This window comes from Oryctolagus cuniculus, chromosome 13, assembly GCF_051225735.1.
Source record: "Oryctolagus cuniculus isolate XC-2025 breed Fujian yellow rabbit chromosome 13, ASM5122573v1, whole genome shotgun sequence".
NCBI classification, from domain to species: Eukaryota; Metazoa; Chordata; class Mammalia; order Lagomorpha; family Leporidae; genus Oryctolagus; species Oryctolagus cuniculus.
The window spans coordinates 2356813-2378480 of NC_142879.1; the positions used below are offsets into that span (position 1 = coordinate 2356813).

The 21668-nt window shown below is 47.3% G+C and overlaps 2 protein-coding genes across 8 annotated transcripts in view; one reads left to right on the plus strand and one right to left on the minus strand.

Annotated features, from left to right (window-relative positions):
* Window positions 1-21668, plus strand: part of RNF2 (ring finger protein 2) — a 44479-nt gene that overhangs the window by 13769 nt on the left and 9042 nt on the right. For 3 of the 6 annotated variants that reach the window (XM_070055055.2, XM_051821049.3, XM_008249917.5), the window contains exons 2-4: window positions 17159-17247; window positions 18722-18882; window positions 19783-19998. In XM_070055055.2, the coding sequence (XP_069911156.1) occupies window positions 17161-17247; window positions 18722-18882; window positions 19783-19998 (464 nt within the window). In that variant the 5' untranslated portion in view covers window positions 17159-17160. Of the gene's footprint in view, window positions 1-2144; window positions 2275-6020; window positions 6071-6769; window positions 15173-17158; window positions 17248-18721; window positions 18883-19782; window positions 19999-21668 lie in introns of those variants that run through there. The other 3 variants (XM_002722443.6, XM_070055054.2, XM_070055056.2) reach the window with 3 other exon arrangements.
* TRMT1L (tRNA methyltransferase 1L) overlaps window positions 1-21668 on the minus strand; it is a 75313-nt gene that overhangs the window by 6015 nt on the left and 47630 nt on the right. Inside the window, exon 17 of one of the 2 annotated variants that reach the window (XM_051821040.3) lies at window positions 19176-20445. The exons of the other annotated variant lie outside the window; for it this stretch is intronic. The gene's annotated coding sequence lies outside the window, so the exon portion shown is untranslated. Of the gene's footprint in view, window positions 1-19175; window positions 20446-21668 lie in introns of those variants that run through there. 2 annotated transcript variants of the gene reach the window in all.

A 21668-nucleotide genomic window follows, 5' to 3' on the forward strand; every position in this document is an offset into this window, starting at 1 on the left:
GAGAAGGGAAAAGGAAAGTAGAAAGCCTTGGCTCTGACTTAGATAACTGGATGTTTGAATTTCGTATGCAATATGCCTCTTTGAATTTAGAAAGAAAAAAGTTGGAGGAAACAGCTGGTTGTGGTTAGTTGAAGTATTCAAGTTGAAAGAAGTGGTTAAACAGAGTATCTTAGATTAAGAGAACAAGGCTGTCTTTGGACCAGGTACTGTCAAGAACATTTAAGGAAGCTTTGATCCACAAAATATTAGAATTAAGAGGGCTCTAGAGGCTGCTCAACATAAAGCCTTAAGTTTACGAGGGAAGAAACAGGATCCCCAGCTGCAGTATCTAGCCTTAGTTCACCCGAGAACTTAGAAGTAAGACTTTATCATTTAAAGTATTTGTACACAATTTGTGGTTTCTCCTTTTGCAACCTATATTGCTGTCATCAAATTGTCTCCACCTAGTGGCAGCAGATGTTTCCCAAGACAGTACAACAAGGGAGACAACTGTTAGGGAAAACTTTAGTTTTTTTATTTTTTAAAAGATTTATTTGGAAGGTAGTATTAGAGAATGAGGGGAGAGACGAAGATCGTCCACCTGGTGGTTCACTTCCCAAATGGCTGCAACAGCTGGGAGCCTGGAACTCTGCTTCTCCCAAGTGGGTGCAGGGGCCCAGGGACTTGGACCATATGCTGCTGCTTTCCCAGGCACCTGAGCAGGGAGTTGGGTCAGAAGTGGAACAGATGGAACTTAAACTGGGCTGTACATGCCACGGCTCAATGTGCTGCACCAAAATACCGGCCCCAGGGGAATTTTGTTAACTGCTTCTGGGGAAGAAGGCCAGCATAGGGACAGTTGTATTGCTGTTGCAAAGGGAACTTCGGCAGCAGTGTGCCTGGTGCTGACTTTTTTATTTGTTTGTTTAAAGATTTATTTGTTTGAAAGAATTAGAGAGAGGTTTTCTATCTGCTGATTCACTCTCCAAGTGGCTGCAACAGGCAGGACTGGGCCAGGCTGAAGCCAGGAACCTCAAACTCCATCCCAGTCTCCCACATGGGTGGCAGGGGCCCAAGTATTTGGGACGTCATCATCTACTTTCCCAGGAGCTGGGTTGGAAGTGGAGCAGCTGGGACTAAGGTTGTGCTCATGTGGGATGCTGGGTTCGCTGGAGGCTTAACCTGCTGTGCTACAATGTTGGCTCCAAATGCTGACTTTCATATTTTATAACTTTTAAGAAATTCGTATACTCTGTGTACCTAAATTAGGTGGTTATTTGTTGTTAACAATATAGGAAGTTAGAGTATTTAAAGAGCTTTCTTGTGTGTGTGTACATTCATGTATATATATTTTTCTCTTTTAAAGATCGATTTATTTGAAAGGTGGAGTTAGGAGGAGAGACAGAGAGATCTTCCATCTGCTGGCTCATTCCCTAAATGGCCGAATCAGCCAGGGCTGTCAGGAGCCTGAAAATCCATCTGGGTCTCCGATGTGGGTGGCAGGGACCCAAGCACTCGGGCCATAACTAGCTGCTTTCCTAGGCATATTAGCAGGAGGCTGGATTTGAAGTGGAGCAGGTAGGACACCAACCATCGCCCATGTGGGATGCTGGCATCACAGGCAAGCAGCTTAATCTGCAGTGCCGTCCCCTATGCTGCTTTCAGAGTCACAAGTAAAAGGCAACATTTTAGGTACAGGGAATTCTAATTAGATCGACATACTTAAGACCAAAACTACAAAGCAGTGCTGCTGCCCATCTTTGGCTCTTGACAGGCTAAGGAGCAAGTGAGTCTCACTGGATTCTGAGAAGTGAAGAGATTTCCCCAGAATTTAAATATAAAGCCGATCTCCCAACAGGTTTTGAGTTGGCAGTCACCATTTTTGGGGAAAGTTGAACATTATTAGTTAAGTGCAATTTTATCTTTGGAAGGGGGAAATAGAATATTTACTGGTATTATCAAAACTAAGACTAACAAAAATACTCTGTCAGCCGCTCATGACCTGAGTTCATAAATTATGGTATACATTAAAGTCATGAGACATTTCTGTTTTGTTACAAATAAGGCAGTGACAAACCATGACTCGTTCCTAGCTGTTTTGAGGTGAGCTGTCAAGTCTGCCCTTTCATTCTTCCTGCTGCTCACAGAGATCATTTTGGTTCCAGGGATGTGTTTTTTCGATTCTCCAAATACTCCTTCAGAGTGTCCTTCACCAGGAGATGCCTTTGCTCTGTAGGCATCCGAGTAAGAACATCCAGTGGCCTGGCCTGTCTTCCGCCCAAACAGACCGTGGAGGTTGGTCCAGTCTTTTGCTTGCCTCCCTTTTCCACAGTGTGGCACTATGCACATTGCTGAACAAAAATCATCCCTTTGTCAGCATCACCCATTTTTAATTTGCTCTTTTATCGCTTGTGCTGTACAGGTCTGCACTCAAAAGCTGCATGTCCTGCTCTCTCCCTCTTAGGCTTTATTTATTTATTTTTTAAGGTTTATTTATTTATTTGAAAGAATTACAGAGAGAGAGGGAAAGACAGAGATCGTCCATCTGCTGATTCACTCCTCAAATGGCTGCAAAGGCCAGGGCTGGGCCATGCTGAAGCCAGGAGCCAGGGGCTGCGTCTGGGTCTCCATGTGGGTGAAGGGACCCAAGCACTTGGTCCACCCTCCACTGAATTCTCAGGTGCATTCGCAGGGAGCTGGGTGGGAAGTAGAGCAGGAAGGACTCCAGCCAGTGCCCATGTGGGACGCTGGCACTGTAGGCTGTGGCTTTACCCGCTAGGCCACAGTGCCAGCCCCCTCTCGTGCTTTAGATGGGCTTATAGTGGATGATCTGTATGTACCTTGTGTGCAGATGTCCAAAAGGGAATTCCGGTTCAGGTTTTTATCCCTACAAATTGGATGATGCATATAATTTGCTGTCCTTTTTTAAATTTAACATTTGATTTGTTATGGGAAAATATAGATAGCATGAAATTTTGCCCTTTCAGAGTGTGCAGTTCCTGGGGTTAAGTACCTTCTGTTCTTGTGCACCCGTCACCACTCCAGAACTTTTCATCATCCCAAGTGAGACTTCCCGTCCTTCTCATGGTGGCTGTCTGTGACTGTTTCCTAAACTGTTGAACTCAACTGGCTTCTTTCCCTTCCTTCCTAAGATTTTTTTATTTATTTGAAAGGCAGAGTTACAGAGACGCATAGGCAGAAGAGAGAGAGAGAGAGAGAGAGGGAGGGAGGGAATGGTCTTCCATCTGCTGGTTCACTCCCCAGATGGCCACAACAGCTGGAGTTGCGCTGATTCAAAGCCAGGAACCTGGAGCTTCTTCTGGGTCTCCCACATGGCTGCAGGGGCCCAAGCACTTGGACCATCTTCCACTGCTTTCCCAGGCCATAGCAGAGAGCTGGATCAGAAGTGGAGCAGCCAGGACCGAACCATGTCCATATGGGTTGCTGGCACTGCAGGTGGCGGCTTTACCAGCTATTCCACAGCGCCCCCCCCCCCCCTTTTTTTAAAGATTTATATATTTGTTTGAATGCCAGAGGAGGGAGGGAGAGTGAGAGTGAGAGAGAGAGAGAGAATATGAATGAAAGAGAAAGAGATCTTCCGTCTACCGGTTCATTCTTCAAATGACCCTGATAGCCAGGGCTGGGCCAGGCTGAAGCCAGAAGCCAGGCGTTCTTTGTGTCTCCCCGTGGTGGCAGGGAACCAAGCACTTGGATCATCATTTGCTGCCTCTGAGGCTCATTAGCAGGGAGCTGGATTGGAAGCAGAGCAGTCAGTACTCAGCCATCCCTTTAGTATGGGATGTGGTGTCCCAAGTTGTGGCTTAACCTGCTGTACCTTGTTGCCCCTCCCCAACTGTTTGTTGTTATGAGCAGTTAGCTTCTAATGTGGGTGGGCAGAGGGACAGAAGGAAATGAGGCTGCTGGTGAGATACCCAGCACTGGACCTGGAGCCTTGGAGAAAGACCAAATTTGGGCCAGCAAAGAAGTGTGTGTGGCAGGTGAGTTGAGGAGCTGACTTAGCAATGGTAGCTAAATATGTAGATTTTAACTGTTAGTGATGCTTTAGAAATCTTGAAAACATTTATTTTCTCTGTAACAATAACTTAATTATAGAGAGCCTAGAAAACATTACGTTTGTTACTTGTATTCAAAAACTTAATTAAGACTGGGTAATGGAGATTTGGCAAATCACCTTTGAATGGCTCCTCTGTATTCTGTAACAAATATATAATCTAATTAAGAATTGATTGTATAATCTTTTTAAATAAAGAAGCTATTAGGTTACCAAATGTAATTTAGATGGGTATTCCAGATGTTTAACACAATGACAAGTTTTCCAATAAAGAACACGTGTCTTTAGAAGCTCAAAGGAATTAATGTATGTTGTGCAGCTGTAGTTTTAGATTACACTGCTGGAAGTGGGTTTTATGCAGTGATAGTTACTGTGGGCGCTGTGAGGATGGCAGTTGGATTGCTTACTCAGAATTTAGTATTGCCCCCTGGTTTGCCAGGTCTTAGTAAATTTCACACATCTAGCACCTGTATCCTGTAAGCACTGTTTGTTAAAAAAATGCTTGGCTGCATGCTCATTCTATAATATAAGAGGAAAAGATAAATGCTAAAAGAGGGGCCGGGACTGGGGATGTGGCCAGCGCTCCCCCAGGCTGAGAGGGGTGAGAGCAGTCTCCTAGAGCCTGAGGAGTCAGCCAGGCCCTGCCAGCGCCTTGGGCTCAGCCCCGGCCCCGGGATACTGGATGAGGCCGCCTCACCTCCAGAACCGTGAGAGACCTCGTGTTGTGGTAACACGGCAGCCACGGAAAACTGCGGCACTCCTGTAACCCCGTTTATCTGAAGTCTTTTTCTCTTTGGGGCGTATAATACACAGCTTGTTTCAGATACTCTGAAGAGACCAGGCACCTTTTACAGTTAAAGCAACTGATAAACATGTTTATGCACAGAACTCTTGAGAATTTAGCTCAAATAAGTTATACCAGAAGTTCCTCTTTTGAGAAAAACGCTTCATCCAGTGTGGAAGCGCCCTTTTGTCTGCCCTCCTATAGCTATTCTAATAAAGTTACCCCAAATTTTACAACTTAGTGCCAACTCTTTTGCCTGTATACCTGCCATTTCACAGGATTCCTCTTTCTACTGTAGAAAGTATACACTGGATGCTCTTATCCAAGAACTGCTCGGTCACCATACCCAGCATATGCCAGGATCTCGCCTGAGGCTTGGGTTTATTGAGTAAAAAGGCCATGAAGGTTCCCTGTGCTCTCATCTCCTTGCTTGTTGGGCAGCAGCGTATCTATGTTATTGTCACCTCTTCCGCTCCCCCAACAAAGACTGTGGGGGGATGGGAGGATGATCCAGAAAACATTTTTTTAAAGATTTATTTATTTGAGAGGCAGAGTTACAGAGAAAGAGGTCTTCCATCTGCTGGTTCACTCCTCAAATGGCCACAATGGCCAGAGCTGGGCTGAAGCCAGGAGCCAGGAGCTTCTTCTTCTTCTTCTTCTTCTTTTTTTTTTTTTTTTTAAGATTTATTTTATTTATTTAAAAGAGTTACAGAGAGATCTAGAGACACAAAGAGAGGTCTTCCATCTGCTGGTTCACTCCCCAGATGGCTGCAACACCCGAAGCTGCGCTGATCTGAAGCCAGGAGCCAGGAGCTTCTTCCGAGTCTCCCACGTGGTTGCAAGGGCCCAAGCACTTGGGCCATCTTCTACTGCTTTCCCAGGCCACAGCAGAGAGCAGGATCGGAAGTGGAGCAGCCAGGACTCGAACCAGCAACCATATGGGATGCCGGCACTGCAGGTGGAGGCTTAACCTACTATGCCACAGCGCTGGCCCCCCAAAAAAAGTTTTATAAAGAATCCACAAATTTCTGATGAGATATGAGTGAGATACACCACAAACATATCCCAGGTTTGTTCATTTTAGATTCTAGGAACTACATTTATGTTTTTAGCCATGTACAGGCAGCTAACAGCAGACTACTAACAAATCTGTCCCTCTTGGCAGTTTTTGTTTATTATAGAATAAGACTTAAATGAGTGGACTGGAATCAGCCTACTCACCACCAAAGATTCTGGTATGTCTTTTCAATATTTTCTTCTTGAAGATAAATTTTATTCATTTTGAAAGATGATTAATGTAAAATTCTTGATAATTTTTTTCTAGTATTTTGCATGTTGCGGGCTAAGAAATGAGTGCTTTTTAAAAAGTGAATTAAAGGGGGTGAAATTCAGTTTTATGACTGTCATTTATGGAATGTACCGGGCACTTGTGTGAACATCTCATTCAGCTTTTCCACTAACCCTGAAAGTTTCTGCAGATAAAAAACCAAAAAAACCACGAGCGTGAGTGCTTGCCTGTGAATCAGAGCTGGTGATGCAGAGCTGGGACGCCCTTCTGAAGACCGCCATCCTCTATCGGGTGCTTTATCTGTTGTACCGTAAAATAAAGGCATCCCTAAAATAAAGTTCTAGCCTTTACTCTTGAGGAGTTTATGGTTTACAGGGTCTGCTTTTTCCTTGAAGTTCTTAGGAGCAGACGGGCGGCCCAGTCAGGGGCTGACGAGTCTCGGTGTCACAGGAACCTGATTCTTTGCCCCACCTCGCCTCCTCAGACATGACTGAGATTTTTTCATCCTCCCCTCAACCAGTTGAAGAATTACAGCTTAGAGGTGGGATAGACATGTTATTTCAGGGAGCTTCTACAGTACTGTGTTGGCCAGTCACTATAAAATGAGTGTTTACATAGAAACAGTGGTTAGGCCCCTAGATTAGTCTTTTTTTTTTTTTTTTTTTTTAACAGGCAGAGTGGACAGTAAGAGAGAGAGACAGAGAGAAAGGTCTTTCTTTTGCCATTGGTTTACCCTCCAATGGCCGCCACGGCTGGCGCGCTGCGGCCGGCGCACCACACTGATCCGAAGCCAGGAGCCAGGTGCTACTCCTGGTCTCCCATGGGGTGCAGGGCCCAAAGACCTGGACCATCCTCCACTGCACTCCCGAGCCATAGCAGAGAGCTGGCCTGGAAGAGGGGCAACCGGGACAGAATCCGGTGCCCCGACCGGGACTAGAACCTGGGGTGCCCGCGCCGCAGTGGGAGGATTAGCCTAGTGAGCCGCAGCTCCCGCCACCTAGATTAGTCTTCAAAAGATTAACCTGTAATGTAACTGAACTATGACATAAATAGAAGTTTTCAGACAGCTCAGACAACACTGCTGCTGCTTAATTTGTCTTTTAAAAAAGATTTGTTTGAAAGGCAGAGGGAGAGAGAGAACGCTTCCGTCTGCTGACCCAGTTCCCAGATGGTCACAACAGCTGGGGCTGGGCCAGGCAGAAGCCAGGAACCTCATCGTGGTCTCCCACATGGGTGGCAGGGCCCCAAGTACTTGAGCCATCATCGCATTCCATTTCCACGCTTGCTGGCAGGAAGCTGGATTGGAAGCAGGGTAGTCAGGGTTACAGGCAGCACTCAGCACCACAGCTGTGATTTAACCCGCTGCACTGTAGCGGCTTTTTTTTTTTTTTTTTTTTTTTTTTTTTGAGATTTATTTTATTTATTTGAAAGGCAGAGTTACAGAGAGAGAGATGGAGAGACAGAAATCTTCCTGTCCACTGGTTCACTCCCCTAATGGCTTGGGCTGGGCCAGGCCAAAGCCAGAGTCAGGAGTTTCATCCTGTTTCCCACATGGGTGGCAGGGTCCCAGCTGCTGAGCCGTCCTCTGCTGCCTTTCCCAGGCACGTGAGCAGGGAGCTGGATCGGAAGTGGAGCAACTGGAACTCGAAGAGGCACCCGTAAGGAGCCGGCCCCACTTCATGTATTTTTAATGGAAAAACTTAAAATGAAAATTTTGGTTTCTCATTGGAGACTTAAAGTACTTTTGTACTGAAAAAATAGTTTTTGTATTCATTTTCAACAGTTTGGACTCTTAAAGCAAAGGTTAAAGGATTCTATGTGCTTGATATGTTTCTGATAGCTCTAGTTTACCCTGGAAATTATCCTGGAAGTAGGTAGCTGTACAGTTTCTGGAGCAGGGACAGCTTATTACAGCAGTCACCTATCAAAATCTTTGCTCAGGACGAGGAGGTCAGGAACCAGAAAACACGGTCTGGGAACTCAGGGGCAGTCTGCAGAGATCTCACGGGAAAATGCAGGTTAAGGAAGAACTCCGCATGGACTTTGATACTTTTTTTGCTGCAGAATAAACATCTCTTAATTCCATTTCTCCACAAACTTTTTTTTTTTTTTTTTTTTTTTGACTGATAGAGACAGAGAGAAAGAAAGGTCTTCCTTCCTTTGGTTCACCCCCCCCAATGGCTGCTACGCCCAGAGCTACGCCGATCTGAAGCCAGGAGCCAGGTGCTTCCTCCTGGTCTCCCATGGGGTGCAGGGCCCAAGCACTTGGGCCATCCTCCACTGCCTTCCCGGGCCTGGAAGAGGAGCAACTGGGACTAGAACCCGGCGCCCATATGGGATGCTGGCGCCGCAGGTGGAGGATTAACGAAGTGCGCTACAGCGCTGGCCCTCTCCACTCCTCTCCTGAGAGAGCAAGATAGATCTTTGCTCCCTATCTTTGAGAATGGGTAGGGGGAGCCTAACTTCTTAATCTTTGGAATGTAAATGAATGTTTAGGGGAGGAGATCAGACAAGTCTCAGGGTCTGCAACTCTGGGAATGTCTCTGCCATCTGGGGTTCATCCCCACTGAAGTCAGTACACACCCACTATCAGTTTCCTTAGCCTTAGGTATGTAAGGCTCTACAGGAGGGAGATTGTTTGCGCAGAAATCTCTGACAGTGCACAAACAAAAGAATATTTTCTGTTCACATAGAAGATAGATTAAATGTTAATCCTCTTACCTTTCCCTGTTTGTGTGGTTGGTTTTAGTACCAAATTGATTTGACGGAATTGTACACATGAAAGAACTGAAGTGGAGGTTTTGGTACAACTCAGAGGAAAGATGAAGGTGAACTCGGTGTTTTTGCCACGCTTGGTGACCATGGCATCAGCCTATGGCCATGGGGATGTCAGCTGAAGGCTTAGTTGTTGGTATCGCTGTCTCTGCGTGCTTGTCAAAGAGCTGACCCGGTGCCCAGATTGGAGGGCTCAGTCGTGTGTGCGTGGTCATCCAGTGAAGTCATAGTGGGGGTGTTGTTGGCGGCCAGCCTGCAGTTTCCTCTGCGAGGACATGTCCATCACCCTCAGCCCGCTGTTTGTCCTCAGGGGCGGATTTCTTGACGTCCAACAATTCTCTAACTTCCTGGACACTTTTGACACTAACTACCCAGAGTTGGCACCAGACCCCAAAGATGGGCTCAGACCCACAGGACTTCCTACTGCAGACACTGTTTGCAGCTGGCCACACATTGAAGATTGCCACTCTCCAGTTTCAGGCTTGGTCATCTGTAGTAAGGCTCACAGAACCCAGGAAGGCACGCTCCTTAGATTTAGCAGTTTATCTCAAAGGGTAGTTCAGCAGATACAGAGGTGTGTAGGGTAAAATCGGGAGTGATCCCGAGTACAGAAGGGTTGGTGGGGAGTTAGGGTGCATCACCCTTGACCCTGATGCTCTGCGAATTCAGTCACCTAGGACTTTCATGGAGCTTTCATTCCACAAGCATGATTGATAAACATCATTGGCCATTGGTGTTTACCTCCGTCTCCCACCTCCTTCCCATCCCTGGAGGTGGGGGAAGGAGGGGTAAGACTTCCAGCCCTCTGGGGTGGGCATTGTGGTACAGCAGGGTTAAGCAACTGCATCCTGTATCAGTGCTTGTGTGAGTCCTGGCTACTGTGCACTTCTAGTCCAGCTTCCTGCTAATGGGTCTGGGAGGCCATGGGAGGCTCAAGTACTTGGGCCCCTGCCACCCACAAGGGAGACCTAGGTGGAGTTTCTGGCTTTTGGCCCTGGCTGTTTATGGCATTTGGGGAGTGAACCAGAGGATGGAAGATCTCTCTGTGTGTCTCCCTCTTTCTGTCACTCTGCCTTTCAAATAAATAGCATTTTTTTCCCCTCAAACTTGTAATTACACAGTTGCTTCCAAGGATCCAATAAGAGTCACCTAATCAGTATAAACTGTGGTGTATTTGAAAGGGACTTATGGATAAGAAGAGGTTCTTCTTACCCCTATTGGGAAATTCCTTGGGCTTTAGAAGCCAGGAACCAGGGACTAAGACCAAATTTAGGAGAATATAGGTTTATTATCCCCATCTGAAATGCTTGGGACCAGAAATTTCTCAGATTTTGGAATATTTGCATGTATGTAATGAATGGTTCTCCCACATGGGTACAGGGGCCCAAGGACTTGGGCCATCTTCTACTACTATCCCAGGCCATAGCAGAGAGCTGGATGGGAAGTGGAGCAGCCTGGACTAGAACTGGCACCCATATGGGATGCTGGTGCTTCAGGCCAGGGCTTTAACCCACTGCGCCACAGCACTGGTCCCAAGGAGACAAGTTTTTCTAACCATAAGCAGTAATGCAGTACAGCCCATCCAGGGCTTGAAAGTCCTCCTTTGATCTTCTTGTCGTCGTCGTCTTTTTTTTTTTTTTTTTTTTTACGATTTTATTTATTTATTTGAGAGGTAGAGTTACAGAGACAGGCTGAGAGAGAGAATCATCCTTTCACCCATCCACTGGTTCACTCCCTAAATGGCCTCACCGGCTGGAGCTGAGCTGATCTGAAGTCAGGAGCCCCTTCCGGTTTGCCCACACGGGTGCAGGGGCTCAAACACCTGGGCCATCTAACACTGCTTTCCCAGGCCACAGCAGAGAGCTGGATTGGAAGTGGAGCGGCTGGGACATCAGCTGGCTCCCCTATCGGATTCCAGGACCACAGGTGGAGACTTAGCCCAGTATGCCACGGTGCCGGCCCCTCCCCTTGTCTTAAATAGCTCTTTTTCCTCCCATTTATTGCCTCTGTAGCATTTAATAGTTTATATGCATACTTGTCTGTTACCTCCAGCACCTGTGTCAGTGTTTGAAGGCATGAATGAGAGGTGACCTTGGGAAAAGGAATAGGGACCTGTTACGTTAAACAGAATTGTTCTCTGGGCTGGCCTGTGGCCGAGTGGGTAAAGTCGCCACCTGCAGTGCTGGCATCCCATATGCGTACCAGTTTCTATCCTGGCTACTCCACTTCTGGTCCAGCTCCCTGCTAATGTGCCTGGAAAAGCAGTGGTGATAGCCCACGTGTTTGGGGCCTGCCCCCACGTGGGAGACCAGGATGAGGCGTGAGAGCCGAGGGTTTGCAGTCCCAGAAAGAACATTCTGGTCTTTGCCTGCAGCTGCCCCGAAGCTGGCAGTCTTGCTACTGCAGTTTCTCGTTCAGACTAGTGTTTACTTTTCATTTATACGTTCTCCCAAATTTGACTTCCTGCTTTGTGTGGAGCATTTCTGTTGTGTCAACAGAAGGACAGTTACCTTGCTGTGGCTGGGGATTTGGCCTGCAAAACTGTCCAGGCTCACCCCCCGCATCAGGCCCCAGCAGACCAGACCAGGCCAAAATGGGGTCGCTGAGCTAACCGAACGTTGAAACGGGCAGTTTTCTAGTCAACCTGATAAGGACGTTCCTTCTGTTTTAACCCTATGAGGAAAGAACCGATTTTGCTGGCATTGTGGCGCAGTAGGTTAAGCTGCCAACTGAGATGCCAGTATCTCATGGGCACGGGTTCCTGTCCTGCCTGCTCCACTTCCAGTCCTGCTTCTTTTCAGTGGCCTGGGGAAAGCAGTAGAAGATGGCCCAAGGGCTTGGGCCCCTGCCACCCACATGGGAGACCAGAATGAAGTTCCTGGCTTCTCTCTGGCCCGGCCCTGGCTGTTTGAAGAGTGAACCTATGATTGAATGGAAGTATCTCTCTCTGTCTCTCTGTCTCTCTGTCTCTGCCTCTGCCTCCACTTCTGCCTCTACTAACTCTGCCTTTCAAATAAATAAGTAAATTTTTTTTGTTTCAAATCCCTCCTGTGAATAATTTTAATTATCTGAGAGATTGATTGTGTTGTGGTAGAAATAATGGCACATATGTCTATGGGGAACCTGACCATTTATATTTATAGATAGTTTACCTTAAACCCAACCAGCAGGAATTTAGATTCCAGAGTCATCCTCAGAGTAGCATGATTGGGTAACTTTTGGGTCTTTTAAAAAAAAAAAAAGATTTATTTTGTTTATTTGAAAGACAGAGTTATAGAGAGAAGTAGAACCAGAGAGAGGGAGGTCTTCCATCTGCTGGTTCACTCCACAAAGGGCCCCAATGGCCAGAGCTGAGCTGATCTGAAGCCAGGAACCAGGAGCTTCCTCTGGATCTCCCACATGGGTGCAGGGGCCCAAGGACTTGGGCCATCCTCCACTGCTCTCCCAGGCTCATTAACAGGGAGCTGGACCGGAAGTGGACCAGCTGGGACTTGAATCAGTGCCCATATGGGATGCTGGCACTGCAAGCTGCGGCTTTAACCTGCTGCACCACAGCGCCGGCCCTGGGTCTTTGTTCTTCCCTCAACCTCCTTGTTTTGCTAATACGGATGGTACATCTTCAAGTTATTTAATGGCTTACTGTATCTGCAGTATTCTTAGAGGATCAAGACTCTTTTGATGCTTGTAGTTTGATAGTTTAATCTGAAATTAGTTTGAGTTTTATCAGTTTTCTAAGGTTCTTTGAACATTTTCACCTACAGGTTTGAGATTTCTAAATTTGCAATTTTCCCTTCCAATATTTTTGAAGTCTTGTATATTAAGAGAGGACAGAATTCTTTTTATATTAGTTTTGGTTCTGTTGTTTTTAAGCCAGTTTCTTAATGTCTCCTACTTATTATCCCATCCCTTATTAAATTGTAGCCTTAACCTTTATGAGGTGCGTAGGTGTAGATTTTTGGGGTTCATTTTGGGAATCCTTTGGGCTCGATCTGGATGTCCATTTCTCTGGCTGGCCAGGAATTTCAGTGTTTCTAAGCTTTCTGGGCCTCTTCTCCTTGTGGAACTTTGCTAGTGTTGTCCTGGTCCCCTACATAGTGTCACACAGAGTCCCTGGGCTTTCTTCACTTGCTTCAGTTCTTTTCTCTCACTGAATAATTTCCTGCGATATGTCTTCAGGCTTGCTGGTGGTTTCTTCCGTGAATTCCTCCTGTGCACTTCTCTGGTAGGACTTCAGCATCATGGTTTGCGTTTGGTAGTTTTTAGTGTTCTCTTTGTTAAAATTCTCATGTTCATGCGTTATTCTGATCTCGGTGAACATCTTCAGGGTTTTGGCTTCTCTGGCAGGTAAATCATATACCTCTGTTTCATTAGGGTCAGCATCTGGGGGTTTATCTTGTTTATTTGTTTGGAACCCTGTTTCTTCATTTTCCTTGATTCTGTGTCGATTTGTGTGCATCAGTCAAAATGCCGCCTTCCCCAGTCCTGGAGAAGACCTTACTAATCAGCCTGACCAGAGCTTCTGGGAGCTTCTACAACCTTTGTGCTGGCCCAGCTTGCTGTCCTTGCCCTTAGCAGCCTCTGGGAATCTCGAGTCCACCAAGTCCTGCCAGTGCTCTGGGACACAGACCACAGCCAACTGGCGTTCCCCAGAGAAGCTGGGGCCATGGTTTTTGACTCACTCGCCCTGTGCTGAGCCAGGGTCGACTGCCGGCCTGAGCCCCCATTTCTGCTGACGTGGTTCCCTGGGGGCGCTTAAGTCAGGCGGACAGAAGTCAGTCCTGTTGTAGCCCCAGGAAAAGCTGGGTCACTGAGCACACAGCGCGCTCTGCCTCTCCCAGGAGCTGCACGGATTCATCCTGACTGTGGTGCTGTGCACTTTATTTATTTATTTATTTTTAGGTTTATTTTATTTATTTGAAAGTCAGAGTTAAAGATGGAGTGGCAGAGGGAATCTTTCATTCGCTGGTTCACTCCCCAAAGGGCTGCAACAGCCAGGGCTGGGCCGACAGAAACCAGGAACCATGAGCTTCTTCTGGGTCTCCCCTATGGGTGCGAGGGCCCGAGCACTTGGGTGGTCCCCTGCTGCCTTTCCAGGCACACCAGCAGGGAGCTGGATGCGAAGTGGAGCAGCTGGGACTCGATGCCGGTGCCACAGGCCATGGTTTAACCTGCCACACCACAGTGCAGAGCCTGTGACAGTCTTCAGTCTTCTTCCAGCCGTCTGTGGCCGCTGTTAGCTCAGCTCTAAACTGTGCTTTAATTCCGTTTACCCAGTTCACGGGTCAGCCTTCAGGAAAGGACGATTCTGTGGGATGCTAAGGGACTAGTGATGGCAGTGCTGGGGGGACAGTACTGGCTACGCAAGGGGCAGGGCTCAGCGGTTTCTTCTCTGCCTCTTGCGAGAGACTCTTTCGGGGTGCAGGTTTAAAGTCTAGAATTGCATTTTGAGGCCTCAGCGTATCAGTCTGACAAGGCTAGCCAGTGTGCTTTTGGTTCTTTTTAACAGGCAGAGTTAGTGAGAGAGAGAGACAGAGAGAAAGGTCTTTCTTCTGTTGGTTCACCCCCCAAATGGCCATTACAGCTGGCGCGCCACACCGATCTGAAACCAGGAGCCAGGTGCTTCTCCTGGTCTCCCATGGGGTGCAGGGCCCAAGCACTTGGGCCATCCTCCACTGCCTTCCCGGGCCACAGCAGAGAGCTGGACTGAAGAGGAGCAACCGGGACAGAATCCGGCGCCCGACCAGGACTAGAACCCGGGGTGCCGGCGTTGCAGGTGAAGGATTAGCCTAGTGAGCCGCGGCGCCGGCCGGGTCTTTTTCTGCTTTCTTTCCGGAGCTGCCCTGTGTCTGACATGCCCCACATTCCCCGTAACAGCTGAGGTGACTGCAGATCGTCCTTGGAGGACCTGTGCCATGTAGCCCAGTAAGCACAGTAATTTAGGAAAATACTAGCAGTGCGTGTAGGCCACAGGCGTGCTGCCTGGAGAGATTTGTAGCTTTGACTTTGATTCACAGGGGAGAGCCACTGTGCTGGTAGGTGTCTAGTGATGCTTATGAAGTAGTGGCTAGGGCTTGATTGTCTAGTCAAGCTGATTATTAGTCTGGGAGTCTGGCCCCAGGGTGTAGGAACGAAGGGCGGGCTGTGTCTTCAGAAAGGCGTGGCGTGTTTCTTTTTCACCATCTACTGGACCGTCTCCTACAGCGGCTTATAGGTAACCGGCACTCAGCTGTGTCAGCTCCACACCTGGCCTTCTTGCTCTCCGACTCAGTGAGGGGTGGGTGCTTTCCCAGAGTGATGATTTACCCCTTCTTTTTGTGTACCACTTGGAGGGCTGTCTGCCTTGTTCTGTCCAGTTAATGTCAGTCAGGGTTACTTTGTGTGAAAGAGTTAGAGAGGGCGAGGCATAGAGAGAAAGGTCTTTGTTTGCTGATTTACTCTCCAGATGGCTGTAACAGCCAGGGCTGCGCCAGGCTGGAGCCCGGAGCCCCATCCAGGTTTCTCATGTGGGTGCAGGGGCCCAACTACTCGGGCCATCTTCTGCTGCTTTCCCAGAAGTGGAGCAGCCGAGACTGGAACCTGTGCCCTTAGGGACGCCAGCGCTGCAGGCCATGATGTTGCCCGCCGCCGTGCCACAGTGCTGCTCCCTGCTGGTTGCTCTCTTTTCTTCCACCTCCTACGCCGCTGCTGAGTTTCTGTGAAATTTTGATTGCATCTCCCTCCTGCTAAAACGTCATTGTCTTCCAAACACAAGCACGCCTGTCTGTCATCATACGTGTGATCTCTTCTTCCCGTTTGTACCCTGATTCTTCTGCAGTAATTTTGTACCTTATTAAGGCTTATGTCCTCTCTCCTGCAGCCTGTCCCGAGCCCTCACGTCCCCTGATCCTCCTCTAGCATCCGGATCGTTCTGTCCATACTCCCTAGCTTTTACTTTTCCAGCTGTAGTTCATCTGTTCACATGCATTTCTTTCTAGACTAAGAATGCTGCGGCACGGACGGCAACTAGGAGTATGCAGATGCCTACACAGTATTTGGGTGGCTGGAGCGCCTTTGTTTTGCTACAGAAGAGTTTTATCTGTTGTCATCTTACCCAATATATGAGCGTACTTCAAAAAATTCATGCAAAATGGCACTTAAAGTTTATTTTTATGCCAGGACAGAGTTGGACTATGCAGAGTTGGCTGTGCTTAAGATTATAGAATTTTATTGATTTAGTAACAAGTTCTGTGATCTGAGTTTCAGGAAAATGTTTATTTAGGGTTAAGAGACCCTTGGACACACTGAATAATTAACTATTTTTGACATTGTTATGTACTTACTGTATGTCAGCTGTTGGGCATTCAGACATCAGTGATAATATCTTACTGCCAAGTAGTTCATATTTTTAAATGCAGATTCTAGAGCTTTCTCTCTCTCTCTCTTTTTTTTTTTTGAGGACCCACTGCATAATTTATTTCTGTTATTCTCAAGATTAACAATTTCTGAAAATCACTTTTGAGATTTACTGCCTGTTCGGCCTGCTGTGGCAGAGTCCCAGACCAAGGAAGAGCGGGCTCGGTCTGGTGAGGACTGTGCCTTCTGGTGAAGGGAGCAGCGGGTCTCTGTGCCTCCCTCCCTAGGGAGGGGCCCTCCGCCTGCCCTGCCGGGGGCTTCGCTGTTGCATTAGGGATTCGGTTTTGCAGGGAAGATCATACTTCCCCTCTGAAGGTGCGGTAACTAAGTATCCTGAAATAAAGAGACCACAGGCGTGCAACATAGGAAAAGGCATTCAGGGTTGTTAACGGGCATATGCACAAGGAAGCCATACAAAATAATGAAGCTCAAAGAAGGGCCAGGTGGTTGAGGCTCGACTGCCTTCTTCACTGGGGAGACAGAGTGGGCGGCTTCGACAATTTCAGGGTAGCAAACATTTTCGGGGGAGAACTTGAGGCCAGAGAACAGATAGCTGGGGACAGAGTTCCTCCGGGCTGCCTCTGTGATAGGACTTAAATCTTCCTTGGTTGATGACGTTCCATGAAGAGTTGCAGGCAGCTGTCTTCCTCTTCGGCCGAGAGGGTTTTTAGGTGGATGAGGGACCTCAGGGGCATGCTTGCCCCCCACCCCATCTGCCCCCCCAGGTGCTCTCAGTTTGACGTCCTGTTATTTCCTGAGCCCCAGCCATCTCAGCGTGAGTTTGGGGTTAGAGGGCAACGTGTGCATTCAGATCCTTGTTCTTCCTGTGCTAATACTAAAACTGTTTCTGTCTCCTCTTTATCGCTAGCCATGTCTCAGGCTGTGCAGACAAATGGGACTCAGCCATTAAGCAAGACATGGGAACTCAGTTTGTATGAACTACAACGAACACCTCAGGTAACGGAAGGATGGCGTAGGGCATATGAGACATGTACACTGGGTCAGTGGGCATTGGTGCCGCTTTAGAGCCAGGGAGGGTGCGTGGCGATGGAGAAGGGGGCAGGACTCAGCATCACTTCAGCAGGAGAGGTGTGTCTTAGGTTCTACTTTGTAGAGAGGCGTTTTTAGACACGTAAGATGCCATGTGGTCTCACTGTGTGCTAACGAGCTGAAGAAACTGACCCCTGTGTGTGGAAAGACAGAGGTTTTGAGCTGTAAAGTTGATTTTAAAATCCTATTACATTATTTATAAATAAGAGAATACTTTTATTGGATCTTAAATTATCTTAGTGGGAGTATGAAATATAATTTATAAAAATGGTATAATTTTTTAAAAAAGATATATTTATAAGGCAGAGTTACACAGAGGGAAACAGAGAGAGAATGAGAATGAGAGTGAATCTCTCCTGTCCACTGGTTCACTCTCCAAATGGTTGCAGTATTTGGTACTGGGCCAGGCCGAAGCCATGAGCTTCTTCCAGATCTCGCATATGGGTGCGAGGGCCAAAGCACTTGGGCCATTTTCTGCTGGCACATTAGTAGGCAGCTGGATTGGAAGCAGAGCCGCTGAGACTTGAACCAGAGCCCATTTGGGATACTTGCATTGCAGGCAGAGGCTTAACTTGGTGCACCACCAAGACAGCCCCCAAAATGGTATAATTTTTATATGGAAGAATTCTTAGAGTTCATTTAGTCCCAGTGTCCTCATTTTGCAGGTAAGAAAACAATATTAAATAATCATTTAGAGGCACATAATGAATTATTAAAGATTAGAACTTGGGAAAATGGCTGTAAATTCAGTGTCTTTTTACAAAGATTATACCAAGCTAATTTTCCAGTTAGTGTCTTTTTTTTGTTTTTGTTTTAAATTTATTTATTTATTTGAAAGTCAGAGTTACACAGAGAGAGAAAGAGAGGCAGAGAGAGAGGTCTTCCATCTGCTGATTCACTCCCCAGTTGGCCTTAGCGGCTGGAGCTGTGCTGATCTGAAGCCAGGAGCCAGGAGCTTCTTCTGGGTCTCCCATGTGGGTGCAGGGGCCCGGGGAACTGCTTCTACTGCTTTCTCAGGCCATAGCAGAGAGCTGGATCGGAAATGGAGCAGCCGGGACTCCAACCGGCACCCATATGGAATGCCAGTACTGTAGGTGGCAGCTTTACCTGCTATGCCACAGCACCAGCCCCAACCACTTGGTATCTTTAAAATATATAGTAGATTATCTTTAGTGTTAATATAACAACATTTATATAACGCAGTGGTGATGGGGTTGAGCTAAGTTAGGGAAGATTATAGCAAAAATAAGATTGGTGAGTTGAAAAGGGGGCTGGGTGACAAGTACATTGATGTTCTTTTTTTTGCCATCTTCAATAATTTGTTTGACCTTATCTTTAAAAAAATTAAGTGGTATTTAATTTTAAAGTGACTTTTTTCCAGGAGGCAATAACAGATGGCTTGGAAATCGTGGTATCGCCCAGAAGTCTCCATAGCGAGTTGATGTGTCCGATCTGTTTGGACATGCTGAAGAACACCATGACCACCAAGGAGTGCTTGCACCGTTTCTGCGCGGACTGCATCATCACGGCCCTGAGAAGCGGGTGGGTTAAGTGCGGCGTGCCAGGTGCTTAGCCCGCAACAGTGCCCCCGGGATGGGAGGAGCACCTTCTTCACATGGATCTGACTGAGAACTGGAACTTTCTAAAGTCTAGGTTCAGTCCCTGAGGAATCTTTATTTTGAAACAGTTTGGCTTTATGTAATTTTAGAAGCTTTATACGGGATGAGTGTTTGTTTTGAGGAAATTATGAAACCATGCTTTTCCAACCTAAACACATAAAATAACATCCTTTTGAAAATGCTGTTTCAAGAAAAGAATTGAATGGCATAGGGAAATTTTTTAAAAAAGATTTATTTATTTATTTGAAAGAGTTACACAGAGCAGAGGCAGAGAGAGAGAGAAAGAGAAAGTCTTCCATCTGATGGTTCATTCCCCTATTGGCTGCAATGGCCAGAGTTGTGCTGATCTGAAGCCAGGAGCCAGGAGCTTCTTCTAGGTCTCTCACGTGGGTGCAGGGGCCCAAGGACTTGGGCCATCTTCCAGTGCTTTCCCAGGCCATAGCAGAGAGCTGGATTGGAAGTGGAGCAGCCAGGACTCCAGCCGGCGCCCATATGGGATGTTGGCGTTTCAGGCCAGGGTGTTAACCTGCTGCGCCATAATGCTGGCCCCAAGGCCGGGGGGGAATTTAACGTAGGAAAAAAAATCTGGGTTTGTATTTCTTAAACAATCATACAAATTATTGAGAAGTATTCAGAAGTATTTTGGTAAGTATCTAGAGTGTCTAAGATTTCCAAAATCTTGCTTATCTACTTGTCAGATTTTTAAGGAAATTGGGGTTAATCAGCTTAAATTCCTGTGACTTATTTGTATAAGAAAACTGGGTATTCTTGTCTTTAGCCAAAGATGGCATTGTTTACTTTTCTTTCTCCTGCTTTTATTTAGCAACAAAGAATGTCCCACCTGTCGGAAAAAGCTAGTTTCCAAAAGATCACTCAGGCCAGATCCGAACTTTGATGCTCTCATCAGCAAAATTTATCCGAGTCGTGATGAGTATGAAGCGCATCAGGAGAGAGTCTTAGCCAGGATCAACAAGCACAACAATCAGCAAGCCCTGAGTCACAGCATCGAGGAGGGACTGAAGATCCAGGCCATGAACAGGTGCGTGCGGAAGAGCCCGCGAGGGCACTGCTCTTGTGACCCTTCAGTAGATACTGGAGGTAACTTTTGGAAAAATGAGACTTGAACAAAGTTGTGCACGATTACCTTTTCGAGCAGGTGTACCATACACTTCCGGGAATAGCAGGGATTCCACGTGGGAGGCCAGGGTTTGCTCTGTACCTGCTTCTCTTCGCACACTGCCATTCTGTTTTTTCCTCTCCCTTTGGAGCAAAGAGTTTGCTGTGTTTATATCTGATTCTTTCCTTTTTTTCTTTAAATTTGAAAGGCAAAGAGTCAGAGGCAGATACACAGAGGTCTTCCAGCCCTGGTTCACACTCCAGATGCCCACAGTAGTCGAGGCTGAGCTGGGCCAAAGCCAAGGAGCCTGGAACTTGATAAATGCCTGAGCCACCAGCTGCTGCTTCCCGTGTGTGCATTAGCAGGAAACTGGAATCAGAAGCAGAGCCGGCTGTGAGAGGCAGGCATCCCGCACAGCTTTTTAACAACTGCACCAAATGTCTCCTCTTCCCATTCTGTTTTGAACCCCCTCCAGTGAGACTTCGGCCCTCTCCACACCATTGTCGACCTTTGTCAAGGTTATCCCTGATTGCCACACTGTGCAACTGAGGCAGATTCTCGGACTGCATCTTTCTTAGCAGCATTTCTAACAATTTCTCCTTCTTCTTTGAATAGTTTTTTTTACTTAGTTTTAGCTAAGTGAACCATATTCATGGTTCCCTTTGTATGGCATTAATTATTTAAAAAAATTTTTTTTTATTTATTTGACAAATGTTAGACAGTGTGAGAGAGAGAGAGAGACAGAGAGAAAGGTCTTCCTTCCGTTGGTTCACCCCCCAAATGGCCATTATGGCCGGAGCTGCGCCATAAGTGAGGCTCCTCCGAAGCCAGGAGCCAGGTGCTTCCTCCTGGTCTCCCATGCAGGTGCAGGGCCCAAGCACTTGGGCCATCCTCCACTGCACTCCCAGGCCACAGCAGAGAGCTGGACTGGAAGAGGAGCAACCGGGACAGAATCCGGCGCCCATATGGGATGCCGGCGCCGCAGGCGGAGGATTAACCAAGTGAGCCATGGTGCCGGCCCTGGCATTAATTATTTTATAGGTTTTATTTCAATTTCCTTAACTGTTCAGGTGCAGTGCCTCAGTTCAGGGATGAGTTTTTCTTTCCCTCTCTCTTTTTTTTATTTATTTTTATTATTTATTTATTTATTTATTTATTTTTGACAGGCAGAGTGGACAGTGAGAGAGAGAGACAGAGAAAGGTCTTCCTTTGCCGTTGGTTCACCCTCCAATGGCCGCCGCGGCCGGCGCGCTGCGGCCGGCGCACCGCGCTGATCCGATGGCAGGAGCCAGGTGCTTCTGGTCTCCCATGGGATGCAGGACCCAAGTACTTGGGCCATCCTCCACTGCACTTCCCTGGCCACAGCAGAGAGCTGGCCTGGAAAAGGGGCAACCGGGACAGAATCCGGTGCCCCGGCCGGACTAGAACCCGGTGTGCCGGCGCCGCAAGGCGGAGGATTAGCCTAGTGAGCCGCGATGCCGGCCTATTTTTAAATTTATTTTATTTATGTATTTGAAAGGCAGAGTTACACAGAGGCAGAGATAGAGAGGTCTTCCCATCTGCTGGCCCACTCCCGAAAAGGCCGCAATGGT